The following is a 25,203-nucleotide window of genomic DNA, read 5'->3' on the forward strand; positions in this document are numbered from 1 at the left end:
TTTGAAACCATCGGCATATCGGCAATAGCACGAGAAAGGCTGATACCAATTATTTATTAATTAACCACATAAAGGCAATGAACTGCATGTCTGTTGTTCAATTAAAATTATTTAATGTTCTGGTGTGCACTATACTTAAGCACCGACAGAAAACCTTTGTTGAGCTAGCTCAAATGTCTTGAACAATAAAAGAAACACACTGTACTTTAGTCCAACTTTTTTTGAAGTAGCAATCGGTATCGACATCGGTATCAGCCAGAAGTTGTCTGTTTAAATCGGTATCGGTCTAAAAAAATCCTATCGGTGCATCCCTACTTTGAACCTACCTCAGGCAATTTGGAAATAATGCTTTGTTGGCTGAATCCACTTAATGCCACATGGATTTCTCAGCAAACTCCTCTAAGTGCAGAAAAAGACACACTTAGAGGGATTTGCATCAGAACTCCTCAAATATTCTTATTCTTATTACTATTATCAATGAATTTATTTATTAGTGCTGGGCATATATTAATCTAGATCAGGGGTGGCGAACGTCGGTCCTGGAGAGCCGTAGCCCTGCAGCTTTTAGCTCCAACCCTGATAAAACCTCACCTGTCTGAAGGTTTCTAGTAACTCTTTAGACCTTGATTACCTGTTAAAATAAAAGTAATTTTTTGCATGACATATGAGTTTGTGCTGTGTGTAATTATTATGTATACATAAATACACACACATTCATGTATGTATTTAAGAAACATTTACATGTGTGTATGTGAAGGGTTTCGAGATAAATACATTTTTAACATTTTTGTCAAAATATGTTTATTATTATGTTATCATGTTATTATATAGTTTTATGGTGCTACTATTTTGTAAGTGAAGGTTTAAATCAAAACAAACCAACTGCAGTTGAATTGATATTAATTGGAATGCACAACCAAAAAAAATAGATTTCTGAACAATAAAAAAAACGGAGTTATCTCGTTTTGCAACGAAACTCTTCATATATATATTTATTTATATGTTTATATATTCTATACTATATATAAATAAAAAAGGATATATAAATAAAACATTTCTTAAGTGGTTTGGTTAACGCGGTGCAATTTTCCGCCATCTGAAAAAATTACGATTTTTCAACTCGTTCTTTTCCCGCAGCAAACCTCAATTTGGCAAACTAGACGTGTGAATGAGGCAGATTCTACCGTGCCGTACTAAATGCCTCATTCGTGCCGCGATACCTCTAGATGCACGTTAACGCGTCTTTACATTGACTTAACATTCAAATCTTTCACGCCAGACACTCTTATTCATGTTTGAGTTGAACGCAGCATTAGGGGGCGTGCACACCAAAGCATTTAAACACAGCCTGATCTCGTACCTGTTTTACGTGCTGGGGATTTCGTATAAATTCTACAATGTGAATCATACAAAAGGGTTTGATTATCCAAAAAACATGAATGAGCCCCCATCCCTAACCCCACAATGTCACTGTGAAAGCAGATCGTGCTAAAATGTATGAAAAACAATATGATTGACAGTTTTAACTCTATGCAAGTTCTTTGACAATTTCATCATACTATTCACAAATTTGCTGAAAGACCTACAGTTACAAATTCAAAGATAAAATGTGGATAATATTGTGGATTGGCGTGTGAAGGCTTTTCTCTAGTGTAGCTAAAAGAAGATATTTAACAGCACTTGAATCTGATATGTGGCATTGATGTGATGAATGAAGATGTGCACACTCAGAAAGAGAGAAAGACGGATGCTGATTATAATGATTCTTTAGATTCACTTTAGCCACCAAATCTCTGTCTACTATTTCAATTTTATTGACTTCTTTTAGCAAAATAATAATAGTCTGTTTGTTTTATTTGTTCTCTTTGTAACGATGCTGAACAACTTTCTTGTAATGCACTGTGTCTGAACCAATGTGAATCTTAAAAAAATGTAGCTGAGAATCACAAAAAAAGTTTGTAAAAGGCACTGCAGTTAACTGGAACTTTGCACATGCTACAAAACCCAATTAGTTTTTATTGTTGTGACTTGGCAGGCTGTAGGGCATCACTAATACAATGTTCAGTTATTTTTACCCTTCCAAAAAAAACAAAAGATTGTCCAAGAGGAAGAGGGTCAGAATGCAGAACCCTTAGGTATTAAGAATTGTTTTTATTTTTAATATTTTACTAATAAACTAAAAGTCAGACTTTGAACCATTTAATTAGTTTCACAACTTTAATCCTAAAGGGACAAATAAAACTCGGAAGGAAAGGTTGGCATGTGCTGTAAGGAATTGTTAAAAACAACATAATACAAGATGGTTTTTCAATGATTTTAAAAGCTCTTTACAGTAGATTTTTTATGTCTGCTGAGAAATTCAGCACTTAGGGACTTTGTTACAATCCTTAAAAGGAATGTGTTTATTTTAGTGATGCAGCAATACCAAATTCCTGTGCCGATACGCACAATCACTTAGAATGACATCTCACGATACCAATATATACAGATAGTTGTGCTCTTTGTTTTAAAGTATCATATTTTGTTTTCCTAGAAGTACAGAGCATACAAACTGTAATTCTGTTGTCATTGTGTTATCATTCACTGTTTTCTCCATCATCTCTTGCAGGATGCTCTTCTTCACTGACTATGGAAATGTAGCCAAACTGGAACGCTGCAACATGGATGGTACCAACAGAACTCGAATTGTGGATTATAAGATTCAGCGTCCAACTGCAGTAACACTGGACCTGATAAAGAAGTTAGTGTACTGGGCAGACGCGTATCTGGATTACATTGAGATGGTGGATTACAATGGCAAAAACAGACATACTATCATGCAGGGATATCAAGTAAGTACTTTATAAATACACTTTTTTATGTTTGTTAGGGATTTTGCTCACAGTCCTTTCAGTCATCGAATGATGCGTAATGCATGCAAAAATTTCAGAAACAGAACTGTTTATCTGAGTTACACTTAAAATAATCAGCACTTATAATTTTAGGTTGACAATATTAGAAATCATTCTTTTGGTGCTGGTATGTTATTTGTGGTATGGTCACTTTCTGATTTACGGATTCCAGAATGAAATGACAAAAAAAGGGTGATTCTCACGAAATTAGACTGACTTATGAGGTTTCATGAAACATTTTGATAAAAAAAGTAAATGCAAAGTAAGAGCTATCAAAATAAGAAGCATACAGTTACAAACATCTCTTCATGTACTCTTTTGCACATGATTTCAAATGACATCATACAAACCAATTTTTATGTTTTTTCCACATTTAAGAGGAAAATTTTCATTACCGCAACATGTTCATGACTGGATTTTGGTTCTTTGACATGGAAATATTTATAATTAAAAAATCTAAAAAATAAAAAGCTTCAGTGCATGTTATACTATAAACATTTACAGTAAAGAAACATGTGGTATTTGGTGATCATTGGTAAATGTAGAGACAATAATAAGGAATATAAATGTGTCCAAGAAATATTTTCTCATCCTCCGCAACAATTTTCAATTATTGTTTAAGCCCTCAAGGAACTAACAAAAATAAATTGTTGGAAGGGACATAATGTGACACTTAAGATGGCTACCAGGTAAGCAGTTTTTATTTTTTATCTCCAAATAAAAGTTAAATTTTTGTTTGTCATAGTACCTAGACAACTTTTTAGTTCTCATTACCGAAACATGAGTTTGTAAATGCATATATTTAACGTAATATCATGTTGCGGTAATAATTTTTTATTTTATAATGATAATCTAAAAAATGTAAATAATTTTATAGGAAATATGTTTTAAATCCTCTAAAAATAATGGATATAGTAAGTTCAGACCTTAATCTTATATGTGCAAAAAAAATTGGCTTCAAGTTTTTTTTATTCTAATGCTGGACACAGATTTCTTAAATTGGACACTGGATTTCATGAGAATTACCCAACTGTATTTGGTTGCCTTAGTTAAATGCTTCACATCTTTTTTTGGGCGATTCGTGACCTGAAAAACTGCTATGATAACCAGACATTTCACTGCTAGACTAAAGCCAGGCTACACAAAACTAGCATATGTGGGTGGATTTAAAAGATTTGTTATTCAGCAAAAAAGGATAAAATATTTTTAAATAAAGTATTACTAATACCTTAAAAAGTGTTTAATTTTCTTAGATGAGGTGCATATAAAACTCTAAATGTCAAGAAAATGATGCTAACCAAAATTTGTAGGTAATTAAGGAGTTGGGCAAATTAATCTCTAGACTTTATAGTCCTTGCTAGTTCAAGTAGAAATGTACACAGATGTATACAGATTGATTTTAGGTATTAATTGGTAATGGCGTTTATGTCCACTAGTTGCCATATCTGTGTGGTTTTCATATGCATTTCGATTTCTCAGCCTTTTAATTTGTTGAAATGAATACCCAGGCTAGAGATGAGGTTCTCTGAAACAGATTCACCATTTGAATATTTTACCTGAAGTGCACTTAAGAGAACAGTAATTAGGGATCATTATTATTCAAAAGTACACCTCAGCTAAGTAACCCATACACCGTATTGTTACAGAAAGGGACACGTACAAAGAGAAATTGATCATCGTGTGTGCAGGTGGTGCATTAAATAGTGTTCATAAATGCAAGCCACGGCATAATTGTTGAGAGGTTGCAAACACATTTAATTTCCATGGAAAATAAAGGCTGGGTTATGCCACGCATGAAATGTGTACCTTCTTTTTAGACTTTCTTATTTTTCTAATTGTTTTTTTATTATGTGATGATACCTCCCTATATAGGCACAATTCAAGGTGAACCGTCATTTGTATTCGAAACATGGATTTTTCATGGTTTACACTAGGGCTGGGCGGTATGACGGTATATTCCGTTACCGCGGAATAAACTGTCAGACGTAACATATTTTTCTATTCCGTCTATTCCGCGGAATGCAAATAAGTGGGCGTGGCTAACTCTGCCCTCACGCTTGTTAGACTTAACAGTTGGTGTGACGGGGAAACAAGTAAAATAATTCACTCATAAAAAATGAACAAGTTATTTGTGTAACTTTTATAATAACTGCCAGTGAATCCACCGCGGGTCTCGCAGCGAGTCTCTCTCTCTCTCTCTCTCTCTCTGTGCTCATGCAGCAGCCGGCCGTTCTCTCGCGTCACGTGTAGAGGTCTCTCTAGGCAAGCGCAAGGAGCTGCGACGCCAAATAAAGAGTTCTTCTCGAACATAATGCTAATAGTTGTAAAGTTTTCTGAACTTTAAGCAAGCTAAGACAAAACTCGCGTTTATATCAGTGACAAGTGCGCTGCTAGAGCGATAGTTTGAAGCGCCATTTGCTTACAAACATATTTGATCGGAAAGACGAGAAAGTGACGCAAATGTTAAGGTCTAATAGAAAGTAAAGGGCGTCAAGACCTTAAAACAGACTTAATGATCATCACATCATAGCACCTGTCATATTTATAATATCTAAAGCTTCGTCTCTCATATAGGCTATAGAGGTATTCATCCTATCTGTAGGTTTTTGCATATATTTATACCTGTTCATTTTACATATTGCCTATTTTTAATGTAATGTATGCATAAATACAAAATACAATGAAGGCATACTACAGCTTCAATAGTCTATAAAATTAATAACTCAATTATAAACAAGATTCTGTCTTTGCAAGACTTAATCTGTTGTTATATTTTGGGCATTTTCACTTTAACATTATTAACTTTAAATTGCTCATAATTTAAAACTGCGGTGGGCATTTAGTTAAGCTAGAGTGAGTTGCAAATTTTTGTACATTTTTATAATAAAAAAAATAAAATGAAAAACATTTATTCCGTGAAATATACCGTTCCGTGAAATAAAATGACTCATTCCGTGGAATAGATTTTTGGTCATTCCGCCCAACCCTAGTTTACACACGCCATGCCAGGATTATGCACATCTGCATTTTATCTTATACGCTGTATAACATACAGTGACCCCAAAGAGTAGTTTAGTTCACACTTTCTTGGATGCATAAATGGAGACCCTGTTTATACCTGGTATTAAAGGACATTCCACTTTTTTTTGAAAATATGCTCATTTTCCAGCTCCCCTAGAGTTAAACGTTTGATTTTTACAGTTTTGAAATCCATTCAGCGGATCTCCGGGTCTGGCGCTAGCACCTCCAGCATAGCTCAGCACAATCCACTGAATCCGATTAGACCACTAGCATCGTGCCAAAAATAACCAAAGAGTTTCAATATTTTTCCGATTTAAAAGTTGTGATTTTCTAGGCAGATATGGTTAGGACTATATTCTCATTCTGGGATAATAATCAAGGACTTCGCTGATTTAACATGGCTGCAGCAGGCATATGCTGTTTCTCAATATGCGTTCTTCAGCGATCTTGCGTCCTTGTGTTCTCGCTCTACGTCATCATTAACCGTCGAAGTTCAAATCCAATTCTTAAGAACACAAGTACAGAGGACGCATGAAAATACCCGGATGTGTTCTTGATATTGAGGATGCATCGACTGCAGACTTGTGCGCTGAAATCTGGGGAGGTCAGGTGACCAATAGGAAGATTGCACACAGCTCAATTCGCACAGGTGTGTTCTGTGTTCTCGCAACCTTCTGAGTTCGTTCTTCCAAGGTCGCCTGGCAAGACCAATCTCCACGAGAACACAAGTCCGTTCTTTGCGTTCTTGGAATTGAGAAACAGCCATAGTAATATTACGCACTGTTCTGAAAATAGTCCCCTTTGTTACTTTCAATGACAGGGGACTATTTTCGGGCGTAAAAACTCTTTGATATTTTTAGAGCGATGCTAATGATCTAATCAGATTCAATGGATTGTGCTAAGCTATGCTAAAAGTGCTAGCACCAGACCCGGAAATCAGCTGAATGGATTCCAAAACGGTAAGAATCAAATGTTTAAGGGGAGCTGGAAAATGAGCATATTTAAAAAAAAGTGTAATGTCCCTTTAAGATGTGTTTTGGTCAATCGGATCACAAGTGGACAAGAGAGACACATGTCCGTTCACACCTGGTGTTTAAATCCGTCTTCTTTGTCCAGTTTTGACTGGTTCTGTCCTGATCACCTCGAGGGGATAGTCTATGGTTAAGACCCTCTGCCTTGTTTAAATGACTGGTTTAAATTGACACAAACTAATATTATGTCAGAGTACCGCTGATTGTGATATTAGTTAACATGCTGCACAAAGTTTTGTACAGTGCTGTGTTAAAGTCTTATGCTACGTATCATCGCGTTACTCGCTTTAGATTACTCGCAGTAATTACAGTTTTTCTCAGTTGCGTAAACACATTTATTGAAACTATGCCTTATATTCTCAAAACAGTAAACACAATTTCATAACATCTCACCCAATACTCCAAACATCATATTTTCAGGTCAAAATGAAGCTCTACACTCAAAAACATTCACTCTTACTGAAAAACCAGACTTTTCTCTCAAACAACACACACAAGCTTTCAAACACACACACACACTACAACATAGTCTTACACACTGGTGCAATAAATTCAAAACAATATATCCAAAACTGGTAAGTTGCTTGTGGTTCTCCCCCTCAAAAACATTTTCATATGATCAAAAAAGCAAATTTTTATTCATTCATGTGCTACACAGCACAACTGTAAAACATAAAAAAAGTATTCCTCCTCAACATCCCGTCTTTGTTCTGGGTCAAGCCAAAGAATCTCAACCACATCACAGACTATATTGGTCCTAGCCAAACAGTGAGGGTAAAATCCTCTTGATGATTCATCTCTGGCATTCATCTACTGATATGTCGATCTGTATGGAAGCCAATTTGATGCATTTCTTTATTCCAGTAGCATAGTCCAACAGTGTATGCAGACTAAAGTTACTGTACAGAGCAGTCTTACTGTAAGTACATTTATCTGTTTCCCTCCTTGAAGGCTCTGAAGATGAAGGCAACAGTGAAGCGACTCAAATTAGGCTTTACTCGTTGCTCAGCCTCCCTCATAGTCATACCATGGACAAGGACATGGTCAACTAGAGTGGCTTGAATTTCATCTGAGACTGCTTGTCACCTTGCCCTTTGTCTCCCTCCTCCTTCACCACGTCCTCCTCCTCTTCCTACTCCTTCACCACCTCCTCCTCCTCTTCCTACTCCTTCACCACGTCCTCCTCCTCTTCCTACTCCTTCACCACGTCCTCCTCCTCTTCCTATATCTTCATCATGTCCTCTTCCTCCTCCTTCACCACCTCCTCTTTCTTTCCCTCCTCCTCTGCCTCCTCCTCCTCCTTTTCCTCGACCTATTCCTTAATTTCTCTGTGGATCCATTGTTCCAAAGCTCAGTGAACAGATTCAGGTCCTTTTATCTATCTATGGAAGGATCTGATTTATGTGTGTTCAATTTTGACTTTTACCGTTTCCACCTTGGTTATTGTTTGCTAATTGAGCCTAAGCTGTGCTGACTTGAGTGAACAGTATTGAATGCTAGTGCTTTCCATATGGTGTACATGGTGTACGCACTGAGAAATGTAGGGGTTTGGGTGTAGAGTTTTGAAGTAAAAGTTCACCAAATCTGACTCATGTGTTAAAGCAGGGGAGTAGTGTTTATTGTTCAGCAAAATGATTGTGCTTCTTGAAAAATGGCGTTATGGTTTTGAAATTTTAGTTCAAAAGCCTGGTTATAGTGTTTTAGCAATCGCTATTTTTCGCTCGAGTTGAATATTTTGGAGCGAATAAGCTCATTCAACATTTACACTTTTTGCAAAATTGAAAGAGTCACATAGCAGCCCCTTTCCTTTTAGTAATGACAGCATAAATACCGTGCCAAACACTGTGGGTTTGTGCTAAAAGTCAGGACCAAAGTAAAAACATTGTGCTCCATATGTTGCACATTAGATCAGTGAGTGGAGACGGTTTGTTGTGGCTTTTTGATCACATTTGACCACATTAGTGTCTACACCGGTCACATGCGTTTGTGGACACGCTCAAAACGTGTTATACCCTGTTTACACCTTTATTTAGTGTTGTCCACTTGTGATCTGATTGACCAAAGCAGGTATCAGCAGCCTCTAAAAACAATTAATAAACTGTTTAACTATGAAAACTGACTTCGTACTTAACATCAGTAAAATCACTTTGGCATTTGGTTAAAAACTGGCTAAGAAGTGTTAAAAAATTCATACAGTTAGTTTTAAGATGACACTTGGTTTGGTTTTTGTCTTCTAATGTAAAAAAGCAAATTTTTAAGTGGCTTGAGTGTCAGAATGTCTTATGTAGGGATCGACCGATATGGATTTTTTTTGTGCCGATGCCAATACCGATTTTTGTTTCATCAGCCTTAGCCGATGACCGATACAGGCTGCCGATTTTCTTGAGCCGATGAGCCGATATTTGGAGCTGATACTGCTTTTGCTCACTCAATTTACATCATAAAAAATGACACAATGATGATGCCAAATCTGCAATCGCTTGCGGCTTCCAGCACTTCGTCTGTAAATAATGTCGAGAAAAAAATCTGCGAACACAGCAGCCACGTATCGGTATATCGGTCTATCACTAATCTTATGGGGTACAGAGTGGAGGTTTCCGATTTTTCTGCTTGAGTATTGCAGTGTGAATTTCACCGGCCACAGCATTCTGAACCGCATTATCGTTGCTTCTGTTTTAAAGTAGGAATAAGGGAGGAGGTATTGTCTCCAGTGGCTTATGGTGCATTTTTGTGCGCATGTACCTGTATTTATGGTCAGGGTTCAGTGGTCGTGGTTTGCTCCTGTCACATGGGCATCACTGGGAGAGTTATAGCATGTAGGCTCCAGTCACGGCACACAATTCAGGAGTCTCCGGGGAAACTTTACTCTGACTGTCTCCCATTCGGAAATAAATAACTTATTATCAGTTTCATGCTTACAAATACGAGCAATCCCAAAGTGTACAACACTTAAATTGTGAAGTATTTTTTACAGCCTTCTAATGTACCTTAAACAGTCAATGCTCCTTTTTCTAGGTGGCTCACCTACATGGATTAGCTGTCTTTGAGGACTACTTGTACGCAATTCGCTCTGAACCCTCCAGTGAAGTGGTGGCCGATGTCTTACGGATAAATCGCTTTAATGTCACGGACCCGGAGACGCTAACCAGCATAGGAAATGCAAAAACAATACGGGTTTACCACAAGCTAAATCAGCCGAAAGGTAAAGTGTATGTTAGGCAGATCTAAAATGCTTAACAGCATCCAATTTCATTGTACAGTTTATGCATCACTGTCATATCAAGTATCTTATATGAGGTTATATATACAGTATCAGATATTGAACAGGCTTTTCTTTCAGGCACACATTGAATACAGACAATGCATTACTGTACATGTGGGATTGAATATCTGTTTACTTTTATCATTTATATGAGGATTGTTTGGTTTTTAATGCAAGTTGTGTACATTACATCAGTTTCCTCTCTTCAGTCAAGGGTCACGCGTGTGAGGTCGACCCCTACGGCAAGCCAGGAGGATGCTCGCACATCTGCCTCTTATGTGGTAGCTACAAATCCCGAAGCTGCCGCTGTCAGACCGGATTCATCCTGGGAAGCGACGGCCAGTCCTGCAAGAGTCAGTAAAACTTTTTATCAGCCTCTTTTTCCGTCGTGCATTGCGGTCGGGGTGATGGATGTCACACCTTCTAACGTGTTGTTCTGAAAGAGTCAGTTGTTTCAAATATTCATCAAAACATGTTTGTTCTCTGCCGCCAAAGTGAAATAAAAAAAGGCAGACAATGATTTTATGACAGTTAAGGTCACGGCATCCCTGCAGAAATGATGATGGAATATGTGTTGCGTTTATTTGATTCTCGTCAGCTATCTGGAGCTGGAAATTGAAATGTATGTGTTGTTACACTATTACGGTAAGATTGAGCCGTTCTGCATTTGCGGCCGTCTTGGCATTGATTCACATGGACAGAGATTGAGATCAACTCTTAAAAAGATTGGCTCACGTGGATGCGATGTTATTTTATTGACTGCCTATGGAATGATTTATTGCTATCATTACTGCCATTTTCCTATACGTATAGCCTTCTGATCAATGGACATTTTACTTAGTTGACAATGAAAGCTGTGGGTCAATTAATGACGGTCTTGAGTTAAGCATTAAGTGACGGCAATAATGAACAGAGCTCGGCATCTTGAGATGGTTCAGATTTATGCGTCTGCCCCGATGTTCTGCTCTGTGCCCTTTTCTTTTCAGTCCTTGAACTGAAAAGGCTGAACACTGTAAAACCACTTTACTAGTGCCTTTATTTATGTCCCTATTGTAAAGACCAGCCAACCTAAGCAGGTTTAAGTTGGTCTCACAGTTCTAGCTGGTTAAGATGGTAGCAGACTGGTTTCAGAGGGGTTTTGGCCACTTTTGTTAGCTGACTCACCAGGTAAGACCAGTTGACTCACCATCTTGACCAGGCTGGAAGACCAGCTTAATCCAGCTACTTCTATTTTAAATCTGCTAAGACCAGTCAACCTGCTTAGCCAAACTGGCCAAGCTTCTAGCTTGGTCAAGCTGGTTGAAGCTGGTGGGTCAGCTGGTCTCCTAGTCTGACCAGCTAAGACAAATAAAACTGTGTCTAGAACCTCTCTAAAACCAGCATGCTACACCACCTTAAGCAGCAAAAACCAGACTGGTTCTGACGGGGGATCAGGACCCCGACACGAAGAGAAAACTTCCTGGCGGCTTTGAGCATTTATTTTCTTAATTTTTATTGGGAGTGGACACAAAATACTAGACACTTTAACGTTTTAAATTATGTATAAATCATATATGTATGTCCAAAATCTACCCTATCTCACGGCAAGTTGTGTTATAGTAAAAAAAAATTGATTAATTTATTTGTGCTATTGTCACAATTTTTCACTCTTTTTCTATTCCCTGGAGCACGGATGTCTTTTTTTCGTGGCACACAGCAAGAATTTCTAGAAACAGTTTTTTTGTGCATGTGGCATGACTTTCTGTATTGTGTCATTTTATTTATTTTTTTCTTATTGTTTTTCCTATTTTTAAATCATTGTTGCTTGGGGTTTGGGTTAGGATGTAATTTTATGCATCCGCTTTTAAAACTATTCTCGCCTGGAGTTGGGGTTACAGTTGGGGTTTGGCTTAGGACCCTAACCCTAAGCGACAATGGTAAAAAGGACAAAACAGTGAGAAAACAAAATATTAAATTACATGATGTTTCTGTAGAAAATTGTTTCTAGAAATTCGTGCTGTGTGCCACGAAAAAGACATTTGTGCTCCAGGGGCACAAAAAACAGCGAAAAATCATGACACTAGCACAAATACGTAATCAAACATTTTGTGACTATAACACAAATTTCTGTGAGATTGAGTTGCCATAATCAGCATTGCCCAGTGAAAAAAAGAGGTTGCGAGTTAAGCTAGCGGTTTTGCGTTATGCACAATTATGTGTGTAGAAATTTTTAGGCCAGCTTTACCTCAGCAGTTTAACTTAGTAGTTGGAATTGTCCATATTTGACCCAACCATTAGCTGTAAGAATCAAAGGTATGCAAAGTGGGTAATTTTTGTCATATAATTTATTATTGTATGTAAACATCTGTTATTGAATTTGCTTGTTCAGGGTAGTACTAAAAAATGAAACTAAACTAACTTGGACTGGTTAAATGGATCCATCTCACATCCCACTTTTCACTCTTTCCATCCTAATGAGAAGCTGTGCTCAATGACTATAGCTGGCTTCGTCCATCAGTCTATGCTGTTTGATATCCAGGTCTCAAAGCGTTTAATTGTCTTCAAGGTAATTGACCTCTCCCACTCAGGATGATAAATTGAAGTGATACTCGTACAGTTGAGCAGAGGTCCTTCTCTTTACCCACAATCCCCCTCCTCTGCATACAGGTCTATTGCTTAACAGAAAGATCGGGCCGCCCTCTGTTATTCCCACTGTGACGAGAGGTTAATTTATATGAGTTTGGCGCAGACCCATGGATAACCTTGGCTTCTGTTGTGCTTCTTTGTTAATCTGACAACAGGAGATTTATTGTTTAAACAAAGTCCCAATGAGCAAAAACATCATTGCTGGGGCTTGACAAATGAATCCTCTCAATCAAGATAATTTTAGCCTGGGGATGCTAAGTGGGGTTGATTGCTCCATTCATTTCTGTATGTTAGTGTGCTCGCCTATGCTCGTGTTAGGCTTTGTAAATTACAAGCTGTAGCATATTTAGGGTCAAACTTCCCACCCATAATACCAAGTATGGGTGTCAGTGGGGTAATTTGTGCCAGGGAGTTCTAGGTAAACCACTCTTTAGAGACTTTTCTAGACACCAAGGCATGAAAGGTAGAAAATATGCTTAAATATTAGGGCTGGGACGATTAATGGCAATTCATACTAATAATACCTTGCAAAGGCGATATATTATGGCTCTTGCCTTACGAAATTAACTGTGTTTTTTTGTGGTAAAAGTTTTGTGGTCTACGGTTTTACTACAGTAACCATGGTTATTTTGTGGTTTTCTACAGTAATCATGTGTTTTTGTAGTAAAATCATGGTTAATTTTCGTATGGGTTTGATCAGTAGGAAGACCTTATCAATCTAAAATCACTAAGTTTGAGTCGTTTTCAGGATCTGCCTGTGTGATTGGTACTTCTTCTGCGGCACATATTTAGTTTCTGCACGAGAGCGCTCTTTGGCTTTTGGATGTAGCAGTATTTCACCATAATTCATTGAGAAGCATAGCAAGCAGAATAGCACAATTAATGGTCCCAGCCCTATTGAAACTGTGTATAAAATAGAGTCTCAGATAAATGAGCTCTAAATAAAGATTGTGATCTGTGTCATGCCTAGGGGTAAGTTCAATAAAAGCAAATATATGGGAATGATTTATATTTCAAATAAAATTGTAAACCTAAATGAAAACATTATATGGCATGGAAAGACTTTTAGAGCACTTGTTTGAACACTTTATCTTTACTTTTGCAGAACCCAAGAAAGATCTTTTCCTCTTCTATGGAAAGGGGCGACCTGGGATAATCCGTGGTCTGGATATGAATGTAAAGTCTTCCAGTGAACACATGGTTCCAATCGAGGACTTGGTGAACCCCAGAGCTCTCGACTATCATGCTGAAACTGGCAACATTTACTTCGCAGACACTACGAGTTTTTTGATTGGCCGCCAAAAAGTGGATGGAAGCAACCGGGAAACAATTCTCAAAGATGGTGATTATCAAAATATGTGTTTATTTATCCTTCAAAAAGTCATGGTTTTTGTATATTCAGTTTAGGAACATTTTGTTATACTGTATTATGTAAACAAGGTGTTAAAGGGACATTTAACTTTTTTGGAAAAATTCTCATTTTCCAGCTCCCCTAGAGTTAAACATTTGATTCTTACTGTTCTGGAATCCATTTAGGTGATCTCCGGGTCTGGCACTAGCACTTTTATCATAGCTTAGCAAAATCCATTGAAACTGATTAGACCATTAGCATCGCGCTAAATATAACCAAAGACTCTTCTGTAGTTACATCATGTACTAAGACCGATGGAAAATTAAAAGTTGCGATTTTCTAGGCAGATATGGCTAGGAACTATATTCTCATTCTGGCATAATAATCAAGGACTTTGCTGAAGTAACATGGCTGCAGGAGGCACAATGATATTACGCACTACCCGAAAATATTCCCCTGCCATTGAAAGTTTCTAAGGGGACTTTTTTCGTGTACACAATGTAACTACAGAAGAGTCAAGTTTTAAATAGGAAACATATCGAAACTCTTTGGTTACTTTTAGGCGCAATGCTAATGGACTAATCAGATTCTATGGATTGTGCTAAGCTATGCTAAAAGTGGTAGCGCCAAACCCGGAGATCAGCTGAATGGATTCCAGAACGGTAAGAATCAAATGTTTAACAAAAAAGAGCATATTTTCCAAAAACGTGGAATGTCCCTTTAACAAGGCCAACCTAAGGCAAAATTGAATGAATTTAATTTTCTTTAATTTTGTGAATTTAATTCAGTTGACGTGCATTTACAGATCTCGATAATGTGGAGGGTATATCAGTGGACTGGATTGGGAATAATTTTTACTGGACAAATGATGGCTACAGGAAAACAATCAGCGTGGCCAGGCTGGAAAGGGCATCTGAAACCAGGAAGACTCTTTTGGAGGGAGATATGTCTCATCCCAGAGCCATAGTTGTGGATCCTCTCAACAGGTAAAGTAGAAGGACCTAAAATTTGACCTACAAAACATGCATCCCTAGTTTGCCTCAAGAAACAGGGCTGGAGGACACCCAATGCTACGTTTTAATCTTTCTCAGTATGTACAATACTAGCATCTTCTCTGTTATGTGGATATGGCAATGCTGAGCTTTACGCACTGCCCACTCTGCCTGAAGGAACAATCCTTAATACAATTTATTTACTAAAATTCGTTTACTTTGCACTTCACCTCAGACTCGATTTGGGTGATTGCAATTGTATACATGAAGTAGCGAAGCATGCCCGCCCCGTGAATGCCTCCGTCTGTGTGTGTAGCAGTAAGCTGACATGGCAGAGGCAGTAAAAAGGTGAGTTTGATGGCCTGGAGCCAATCTCATTATCACCCTCCCAAGATGTGAGAGTACCTCATGAATCCTGAGGAGGTGCAGTCAGCCTAGGAACTGAAGGACTGGAGAAACCGCAATAGGGAAACAACCAATCACTATCTCTCAGATCCAATCACAGCACCCGCTCGCTCTTAGCACTCCAGTACTTTTTAATCAGTGAAAGAGAAATGCTGATTGGTTGATGATCCGTAGATCTTTTAAGCTATAACGCATGCGTCTCAAGTGGTTTGAGTGCTTTTCCTCATTTTTTATAAGCTGTGTAAATAAATGCTTTGTTTGAAAGTGTGCACTTATCATTAAGTAATTAATACACATCAAAATAGATTTTACCATCTTTAGGGAACCAAAGAGGAGGTGTTGATTACTGAATCATTTGAAGAGAGGAAAGGCAAGTGCGAAATAGTTTCATTATTTCCAGACACAATGGGTTCATTAGTTCAGAGCCATAATTATGTTCATTGCTCAGACCTCACGTTTGGACAATTTATGCAACTCGCTCGCATTTAATGGAGCTAATGTATCTTAAATGGCACCCATAACAATAAAATAAGCAAGGGCCAATGACAAGAAGCTAGAAATTGTCCTTTTGTGAGTTCATCGACAGGCAATCCCAAATGGTATGTTTGTGCGAGTAACAAACAAATGCGCCGACTCATATTCTAGTCACGACCGTGTCATTCCCGATGGGATAACTTCAGTGGTGTGGAAAAGATTAAAATCTGCATTAAAAACATTCACTCTTCTGCCAGCTCAGAAGACGTCATGCAGGCTGCTTGACACTATATTTTTTTGAGGTTGAAAGGTAAAGTTTTCTGCGTCAACACCATGACAGAAAATGAAAGGCATAGCGTCTTCCTCTTCAGACATGTTATTTATGTGTCCTGTTTTGACAGCTGGTAAAAAAAGGCTTCAACGAAAAAGTAGAAGGTAGAACTTTTACATTTTTGTTTAATATGGAGTAACTTCAGTTTTGTGCAATGCACTGTAGAGTGACTTCTCTTCTGTGCAATATAGAGTGACTTCACTTTGTTTAATATAGAGTGACTTTACTTTTGTCCAAAGTAAAGTGGCTTCAGATTTGTGTAACATAAAGTGCCTTCACTTCTTTACAATATAGAAATGCTTCACTTTTGTCCAAGTAGTGTGACTTCACTTGTGTTTAAAATATGTTAAAAAAAATTTCCTGTTTTGACAGCTAGTAAAAAAAGACTTTAATGAAAAAGTGGAAGGTAGAACTTTAAAAATTGTATTTAATATGGAGTGACTTCTGTTCTCTGCAATATAAAGTGACTTCACTTTTGACCAACGTAGTGTGACTTCACTTTTGTGTAAAATGGAGTGACTTCACTTTTGTGTAATATAGAGTGTCTTCACGTTTGTCCAATTCAGAGTGACTTCACTTCTGTGTAACATTGAGTAACTTCACATTTGATCCCAAACTAGGCATAAGGGTCTTATCTAGCAAAACGATTATCATTTTTGGCAAGAAAAAGAAAATATGTACTTTAAACAACTTCTCATCTTGCACCGGCCGTCTGATGTGTCAGCGTAACCTCAAGTAATGCGTCATCGCGTCGAAAGGTCACGCATGACATATGCGAAACTATCGCCCCAGTGTTCACAAGTGAGAGACCATTCCGACGTTGTTGTATGTGGATTGTTACTAGTTAATGTCTTTGTGTCAGTTTATTGATTAAAATGGTCCGCAAATGTGTGTTTCACCTACCCATTCTCACCAAGATGCGTACAAATGACACGCAGTGTGATTATTGTGCAATAGATACACCAAATTCCGCTTTTGCGTTCATATGATACGCCAGTCCTTCCCATTCACTTACATGGCGTGTCGTTTTATTTATTGTTTTCTCATTTGTTTTCAGTTTTTTTAAACCATTTTCGCTTGGGTTCAGGGTTAGATTTCACATTTGTTTAAGCAGGTTATTTAATATACAGGTTTCTCTCTGTTTTTGTCTATATTTAAGCCATGGTCGCTTGGAGTTGGGGTTAGAGATTGGGTTTGGGTTAGGATGTCATTTTTATATAACAAAAAGTTGTTCTAACCCTAAACCCAAGTGACAATGGTAAAAAAAGCAGAAAACAAATGAGAAAACAATAAATAAAATGACACGAAACGATTCGCAATGTAAGTGAATGGGAAGGACTGGTGTATTATATGCACGCAAAAGCCGAATTTGGCGTATCTATTGGACGATAATCACACTGCGTGTCATTTGTATGGTTTTTGGTGAGAATGGGTTGGTTTCACATATGTAATGCGTGACCTTTAGACGTCCTGGTAGGTCACACTACTGGTGCAAGATGAGAAGTTGTGGTTTAGTGTTAGTTTTTTCTTGCCAAAAATGACAATCATTTCGCTGGATAAGACCCTTATTCCTTGTTTGGGATCCTTTAGAGGCCTTTGAAGCTGCATTGAAACTGCAATTTTAAACTGCATTTAAACTGTAAACGGTTGGGGTCCAATAAAGTATAGTAATGTCACGTTTCACACTAACATAAAGGTGACGATGAAGATGGAGATTACAAAACACTGGAGACTTTAATAAAACAGGTAAAAAATGCCGGTGAAGCACATGATAACATTGATGGTGGAGCACAGGTAACACTGATGATGACGTCGTAGACGATAGCAGGGGTTTAAATACACAGGTAATCAAGGAGAACACAGGTGAAGGTGCTAATGATAACAATGATTACAGACCACAGGTGAAGACAATAGCCTCTTTCACACAGTAATTCTGGTAAATTACCTTGAATTTACCAGAATGAATTTACCAGTAAATACAAAAATGTGCTGTTCACACACGCAGTGGCGTTTCGTTATTTTACCAGTAAGACATCATTCACACATCAGTATCAAAATGCCGGTAAATTAGTTGAGAAAGCGGAAGTACCTGTAGCACGCGGTGAGCTCAGTGTTGTATTTGTAAACAATCCATGTCGTTCATATCCACGGTCCGTATTTTGCTGTTTTCACGTCTGTGGTAAACAGTCGCGAAGTTGCTCATGACCAAACAACATTGAATGAGACGACGTCAAACCGAAAATGCGTTTTTAACAACACTACTGTTTGCACGTTAGGCTTCACAGAGGGCGTGCTAAGGACGTCGGCAATTCGGCGGTAAGCTGTTTTAAAAAACTTTGGTGAAGAAATGTGGACGTAAACTTCAGGTGTGCTCAACTTTCAAGCAGCATGTGTGTGGAAACGTCCGTAAACAGTGCGGGGGTAAACGCGTCATCTGTATTAAAACGCTATGATTGGCCCGAAGCTGTCAGCACGGTCTGACGTCGTTCGTTTTAAATGCCGGTAATCCTATAATTTTTGTTCACACATAGCGCTTACCGGTAAATTACTGGTAATCTTACAACCTGTCTTACTGGTAAATTGGGAGCACAGATTTACCGGAAAGGTTCTGTTCACACATGATCTGTTAACTGCAATTTACCAGTAAATTACCAGTAAAGACTGTATGTGTGAAAGGGACTAATGAAATATGAAGGGCAAATGAAGACAACTAAGGCTAGGTACACACCAAAAGATAAATCGTGCTGATTTCGGGCCGATTTCCCCCCTTCCGACAATCCTAGCTATGTCCCGAATATCGCAGTGGTTTTACAGATTATCTTATCAGATTTTTCCTTGGTGTGAGGTGTGTTAAGAGTGTCCAAACCTGCTTTGAAGAATGTCGGAAATATTCAACATGAATATTGAATATTTACGTTCAGATATCCTGATGTGTGTAGGAAATCCCGAGGACAAACGTGAGCACACTATTGAGATTATCACGTGAAACGAAACCATGTCCAATCAGAAAGTTAGATGATGAAAGACGGAAGCAGTCATGGCGCAGCACAAAGTGAAGTTGATGTAGACAGCAGAGATGGAGGATCAGCTTGTTGATTTGTGGCAACAGCACGAATGTTTATACAACGTGTCTTGTAAAAATTATTTCAACTATCATTGAAATGTCTTCCTGCATATCGTCCCCCATGCTTATTCTGAAGTCTCGCGAGATTTTGTGAGATTTCTTGTGTTCACAGTTAAGACTCTGGTTAAAAATCTGTTTGTGTGTGGTGTGCTGTCTTTGACACATAATGGCACACCACACACTATAGGAGCAAAACGGTTAAATCTAGGAGGCTGTTTACACTTGGCATTAACATGTGTTTTCGTCAATCGGATCACAAGTGGACGACGTTAATGCCAGGTGTAAACGGTGTTCAAAACGTTTTGAGCTCGTCCACTTTTCGAAACCACTTTCGATCGGATCGCTTTGGAGTTGCGGAACGTACATGTGGTTGAATGCGTTCGAACAGCCACACGCGACCGCCTTCTCTCCACCCATTTATCTAATCTGAGGTATTAAACACAAGTTTTACGTCTTTTTTGACTTCTGGCGTGAACATTCGGTGAACAGCGCTATTTTTAGCCTTTCATTGATAAAACTAAGCGGCTGATCTCCGTAGTTTCGTTTTGAAAGCGTGTGAAAGTTGCGCGATCCTATTTCATCAATTGCACTGAAAATTCAAAGAAAGCTCTTACAGACTCATGTACAAAACACTGTGCAGTATGTTTACTTGCTAAACAAGCAGTGCACTCCGACATAATATTAGTTTGCGTCCATATAAACTCATAATTACTCCCGCTCGGGTTTGAATGACAGCAGAGAGACTCGCCCACCGTCTCACAGACCACCCCCTCATAGTATTCAGCACAGAAGCGGTCGAAAGTGGACAAAAGAGACGGATTTAAATACCAGGTGTAAACGTAATGTGTCTCTCTCGTCCACTTGTGATCCGATCAATGAAAACACATCTTAATACCAAGTGTAAACAGCCCCTAGGATTTTTTATCCTCATGTTTGTGGTCTAACACATTTTGACAATCTTATAAGATGTAAAAAATCTTCTGGTGTGTACCCAGCCTTAGGATTTAACTGTTGCAATTAAATTGAGAAAAATCCTGGGATGTTTTCTTAAAAAAAATATTTCTGAACAAAGACAGACATCAACATTTTGGATGTTGGATGTGTCAGTGTTATGTTGTGGTCCTGTTAGAAAAGCAACAGGGTCATCTAAGTAAAGAAGTTGGGAAACTCAGCGTGACACCCCAGTGAGTAATTTTCATGTTTGCCTTTCTGACATTTCTAAAAATTAACCAAGAAGCATTTTTTTCAGCGAACAAGTCAGGAACTATAAGCAGCGTTCCAAAAATCTGTCCTGAGTAAAGACATTGTTTCCTCCAATAATTAAATTAATTAAGCTAATAAGTACAGTAAATGTTTTTTTTTTGTCCACTACTTCTAAAAGTCCACTATTGCTGAAATTCCTGAAAGTATGAATTGCTTAGAGATCACGTGTTAGCCTTCAGTTCTTCTCTAATACAAATTTGTATTGTGTTGTTGCAACCCACCTACAGTACAGTATATGTGCTTATTTATAGAAATGGGGTTAGTGCCCATCATTAGGTGTTTGGCTGTCTATCAGGTGAGCAGGTGGCATGTTGATCTTTATCTGATCTGTTGGATGCTAAAATAAAATCCCCCTGTCCTTATTTCTTTATCTTCCTCCCACATATATAGTACATCTATGTTTTCATGCTATGAGCAGCCTGTGTTAACATGATAAGGTTGAACTTTTCTCTCCAGTAAATCTTTATCCTCATTCTGTGTCTCATGTTCTGTGATATAGACTATCAGAATTTATGTCTGTGTCTCTCCATGTGTTTCATTGTCGAACTGTGGGATTTTCTTTAGGGAAATGTAATGTTGTGAACTCCTACTGGTAGTGCATAAACTCCATAGTGTAATAAACTCCTTATTGTCCTAGCTTAGATGTTCCAGTTTAGGGAATTAATGAAGCCTTCAATCTCTTCAGTCTCTCTCTCTCTCTCTCTCTCTCTCTCTCTCTCTCTCTCTCTCTCGTCTTCCACATTGTTGTTTACTTTTGTTCTGGACGTAAAATCCATTGCTTTATTCCAAAACCTGGCGTGCCACCAGCATCATAAGTGCCATCTCAATACCAAGGCTGTTCAGAAAGAAAGGCAACATAGTTACGCTCCCTACTGCTACCTAATTACCCAACATTTGTGTGTGCTTTATATTTTTATGCCTATGTACGTAGATTTGTAACAGATCGTATGGAATCTTCGCTTATCTTCATTAAGGCCCTGTGCGCTGTTACATTTTGAACAGTGCTGGATGAGACTCTCTGTTGTGCAGGAGCATGCTGTTTGCCTTTTGAATAATTCATAAGGTCACGCAGCTAACACATTGGGACAGAGAGCGCTTGATTCACCCTCTAACCCATTCTGTTTTATGTTGTGCACATAAAGCAAAGGCTTCTATCATTAATGAGACAGAAAAGCCAAGAGTCATATTTAGAGGCAACCGATCCCTTAAGCGCACTTACAAGAGAGTGGATCATGTCAGAATGTTGACCCAGTCACTTTTCAAATATCTCTAAACCATTGAGAGTAACATTTCATGTTGACACACTAATCTATTTCTCTGGATTCACAAAACGAAAGAAAAGTTTGCATAAATGTTTACAGTGAAAAGTTTGCCAATAGGAATGAACTACACTTAAAAAAAAATGCACTAAATAGCACTAAAGTGGTTCACTGGCTCGTAATCATAGTGAAACCATTCTTAATGCTACATCAAACCTGTGTATCATCTGTATAGAACCAGTATTGTGCTATGTTGAACAATAGCCTACTGTAAGTGGTGCTATAGTCATTATTTAGCACTTGTACAGAGGTGCTATATAGGTGCTCTGTGTTAAAATTGTTCCCCTTTAATCACAAGCTTTTAGTACTATTTAGCACCATTTGTTTAAGAGTGAAATTAATTGTGCCAGCAGACAGTGTTACCGTGGGTTCGCACCAGCCACGTTTGAGGCGTCGAATTCGCGTCTACCACAACTAGTTTGCCGCTTGAACATTTTAAGTGTACTCGCTTCATTCGAGTGAAATTCTAGTCATCGAGACATTCACGCAGAAATTCGCGTCATGAGAGGAGCTTCTATTCAAATTAATTTTATTTATAGAGTGCTTTTCATAATTGTTAATTGTTTCAAAGCAGCTTTACATAAGTAGATGTAGGGGAAAACACAGAAAATTAATAGATAATATAAGAGGTAGAATATAGCGGCTAAGGATAAACCGTACAGGCGAGCCTAGTAATACAGTTTTTCTGAATTGCTAAAACACATTTTTTGAAACCATCACTCATTTTCTCAAAACCTTAAACACAAATCCGAATTTCAAACAAAATTTACAGAACCCCTGACTCTTCCAGCAAAATCAAAAAATTCCTTCAAAACCATTTTTACTTGTACTCAAAATCAAACTAAGCTTTCAAATCATACACACATAAGTCTATAATATAAAACACTACAAAGCATCCATTATACACTACCTTAAAAAATGGAAAACACAACATCCAGGACATCTGCTTACAGAAAAATACATGTTTATTGTACATAACAACACACTTGGCAAATACTGTTAAAATTCTATATTACTGTAATCACAAGTTTAGTTTGGTGAATATAGTGAATACTTTACTGTAAGTACTGCAAGTAATAGTAAGTTTTCAATATTACTGTAAGCAGCACTTGTATTTTGTAAAAAGCCAGCAATCCAACTGCAAATTTTGCCAATTGCATCGTCTCTGGTGTCCTTTTCTTCCTCATACTCTTCATCTGCCTCTCAGACTGTTTCCAATCCACACAATTGGTAAAAAATACCATTAGATAAAATTGTGTAGAATTTTGAGTTGTTGTGTTTACTCGATGATAACGGTGTTGTAGTTGTGTTTAACTTTTGCCTGCCTGTGTTTAGCATTTATAAAACAAGTACATTGCAGTGTGAAATGTGTGTTTTAGTAAGAAGTTTGTGTTTAGAATTTTGCAAAAAGAGTGCATGATTTGACAAATGGGTTTAGGCCACTATGAATTTGGTTCAGAGATTGGGGTTTAGTGTTTTAGCATTTCAGAAAAGCTGTAATGTAACGTATACAGTAAAGTGCTAAGTTAAGCCAAAGTTGGCTGACTCTCCCGGGGACGAAAAAAACCCTAGGAAAAAACCCAGTGGGAAAAACTCCTAGAAGGACAAAAACCCTTGGGAGAGATTTATATATATTTATATATATAAACACGGTAGGGATAGGAAGCGGGTAAGCGGATTAAACTGGTTCCGCTGGTGGTCGTTGGTCGCGCATCGGCTGGGCGTCACGTTGAAGGACAACCAGTAGATCAGCTTCTGCGACTCCACTCGCTTTCTGTAATCACGTCACTACTAGAGCAAGCGCCTGATTGGTTAATGCGGCATGTTTTTCCGCTGCACGCCATTTGTGTGAATTAAACGCGCGTGCTAAACGCCTCATTCGCGCCGTGAATACCTCCAGACGCGCATCAACGTGTCTTTACATTGACTTAACATTGCCCATATCGCGTCATTTGCATCGCCCCACGCGAGGACGCGTCTAAGCGCGTCTTTGCATTGACTTTGTATGTAATCTACTCCCGCAAATTGTTGAACTCGCATCTGGTGTGAACCCACAGTAAACGCAGCATTATTTGTTTGTATTTGTCGCCTCTCTGAAGGTTCTTTGTAAATCAGCTAGGGCTCAGACATTGGGGAAAGATTTTTGAACACTTTATGCAATGTTTGCTGATGATTCATAAGCATACACTTTTTATGTACTACCTACATCTAAGCACTAGGAAATGTCCCCTACATGTTGACTTAAGTATATTAAATGTATTCGGTTATTTTCGTTTAGGCTGGGCGATAAAACTATATCAATATGTACCGACGGGGAAAACATTCGATATGACTGTTAATGCATTGCTAAAACTGCATTGGACTACATTACATCGCCGTTTCTAGATCTTAAACAGCCTATTATATGCCCTGATGAAAGAGTGTGCGGCGAGTGAGGAGCAAACAGCCAATAGCTGTGTCCCAATTCGTGGACGTATTTTAAGATCACAGCAGCGCAACTTGAGGCTAGTAAAGTTGTCCCAATTCAATGGATGCTTAGAATGAGGCCTCAAAATTCTGCCTTATTTCTCTGCGCTTTTAACCTCCTAAGACCCAAACATTTTCTTTGAACATGAAGCAGTGTTATTGTCCACGTTTGTGTACAACAGGTTCCAGTTACACAGAATTAAGTATTATGGTGCAAACAAAAAAAAAGTGATGTCCACATACTACACGTGGACATCCAGGTCTTGAGAGGTTAAGGATAGAACAAATGGATCCTTAAAAGCCAAGGCTATCCCAAGATTCTTTACGTGCCTGCAACGGCTGCATATAACGACTGGATATTCTAAAATAGACCGTTAAAACCTTTATTAAATCAAATTGTGTATTCATCACAAAAAAAATTCTTGTCACTGTTTTATTATTATAAGTTAGGTTTTGTGTTAATATTATTCTGTTGATGTTGTATATATTTCTAAGGTTGATTAATTTGATATACTGTTGAATAGTTTAATCTACATGGTTAACATGACGCAACAAACACTTTTGAAAACGCAAGCAACACACATGACGATCCGAACACTTATTTTGAATAAGCCCCCTTCGGATGAGCAGTCACGAGCCGCCACTGAT

General features: G+C 38.1%; 1 protein-coding gene across 5 annotated transcripts in view; it reads left to right on the plus strand.

Annotated features, from left to right (window-relative positions):
- The window catches only part of lrp1bb (low density lipoprotein receptor-related protein 1Bb), a 392,748-nt gene that overhangs the window by 177,642 nt on the left and 189,903 nt on the right, over positions 1-25,203 (plus strand). For all 5 annotated transcript variants that reach the window (XR_008647172.2, XM_055216546.2, XM_055216547.2 and 2 more), the window contains 5 exons: positions 2,609-2,831; positions 9,959-10,145; positions 10,415-10,558; positions 13,936-14,172; positions 14,987-15,167. Coding sequence is in view for 4 of the 5 variants with exons in the window: in XM_055216546.2 (XP_055072521.2) it covers positions 2,609-2,831; positions 9,959-10,145; positions 10,415-10,558; positions 13,936-14,172; positions 14,987-15,167 (972 nt within the window). In the remaining variant the exon portion in view is untranslated. The remainder of the gene's footprint in view (positions 1-2,608; positions 2,832-9,958; positions 10,146-10,414; positions 10,559-13,935; positions 14,173-14,986; positions 15,168-25,203) is intronic.

This window comes from Misgurnus anguillicaudatus, chromosome 17, assembly GCF_027580225.2.
Source record: "Misgurnus anguillicaudatus chromosome 17, ASM2758022v2, whole genome shotgun sequence".
Lineage (NCBI taxonomy): Eukaryota > Metazoa > Chordata > Actinopteri > Cypriniformes > Cobitidae > Misgurnus > Misgurnus anguillicaudatus.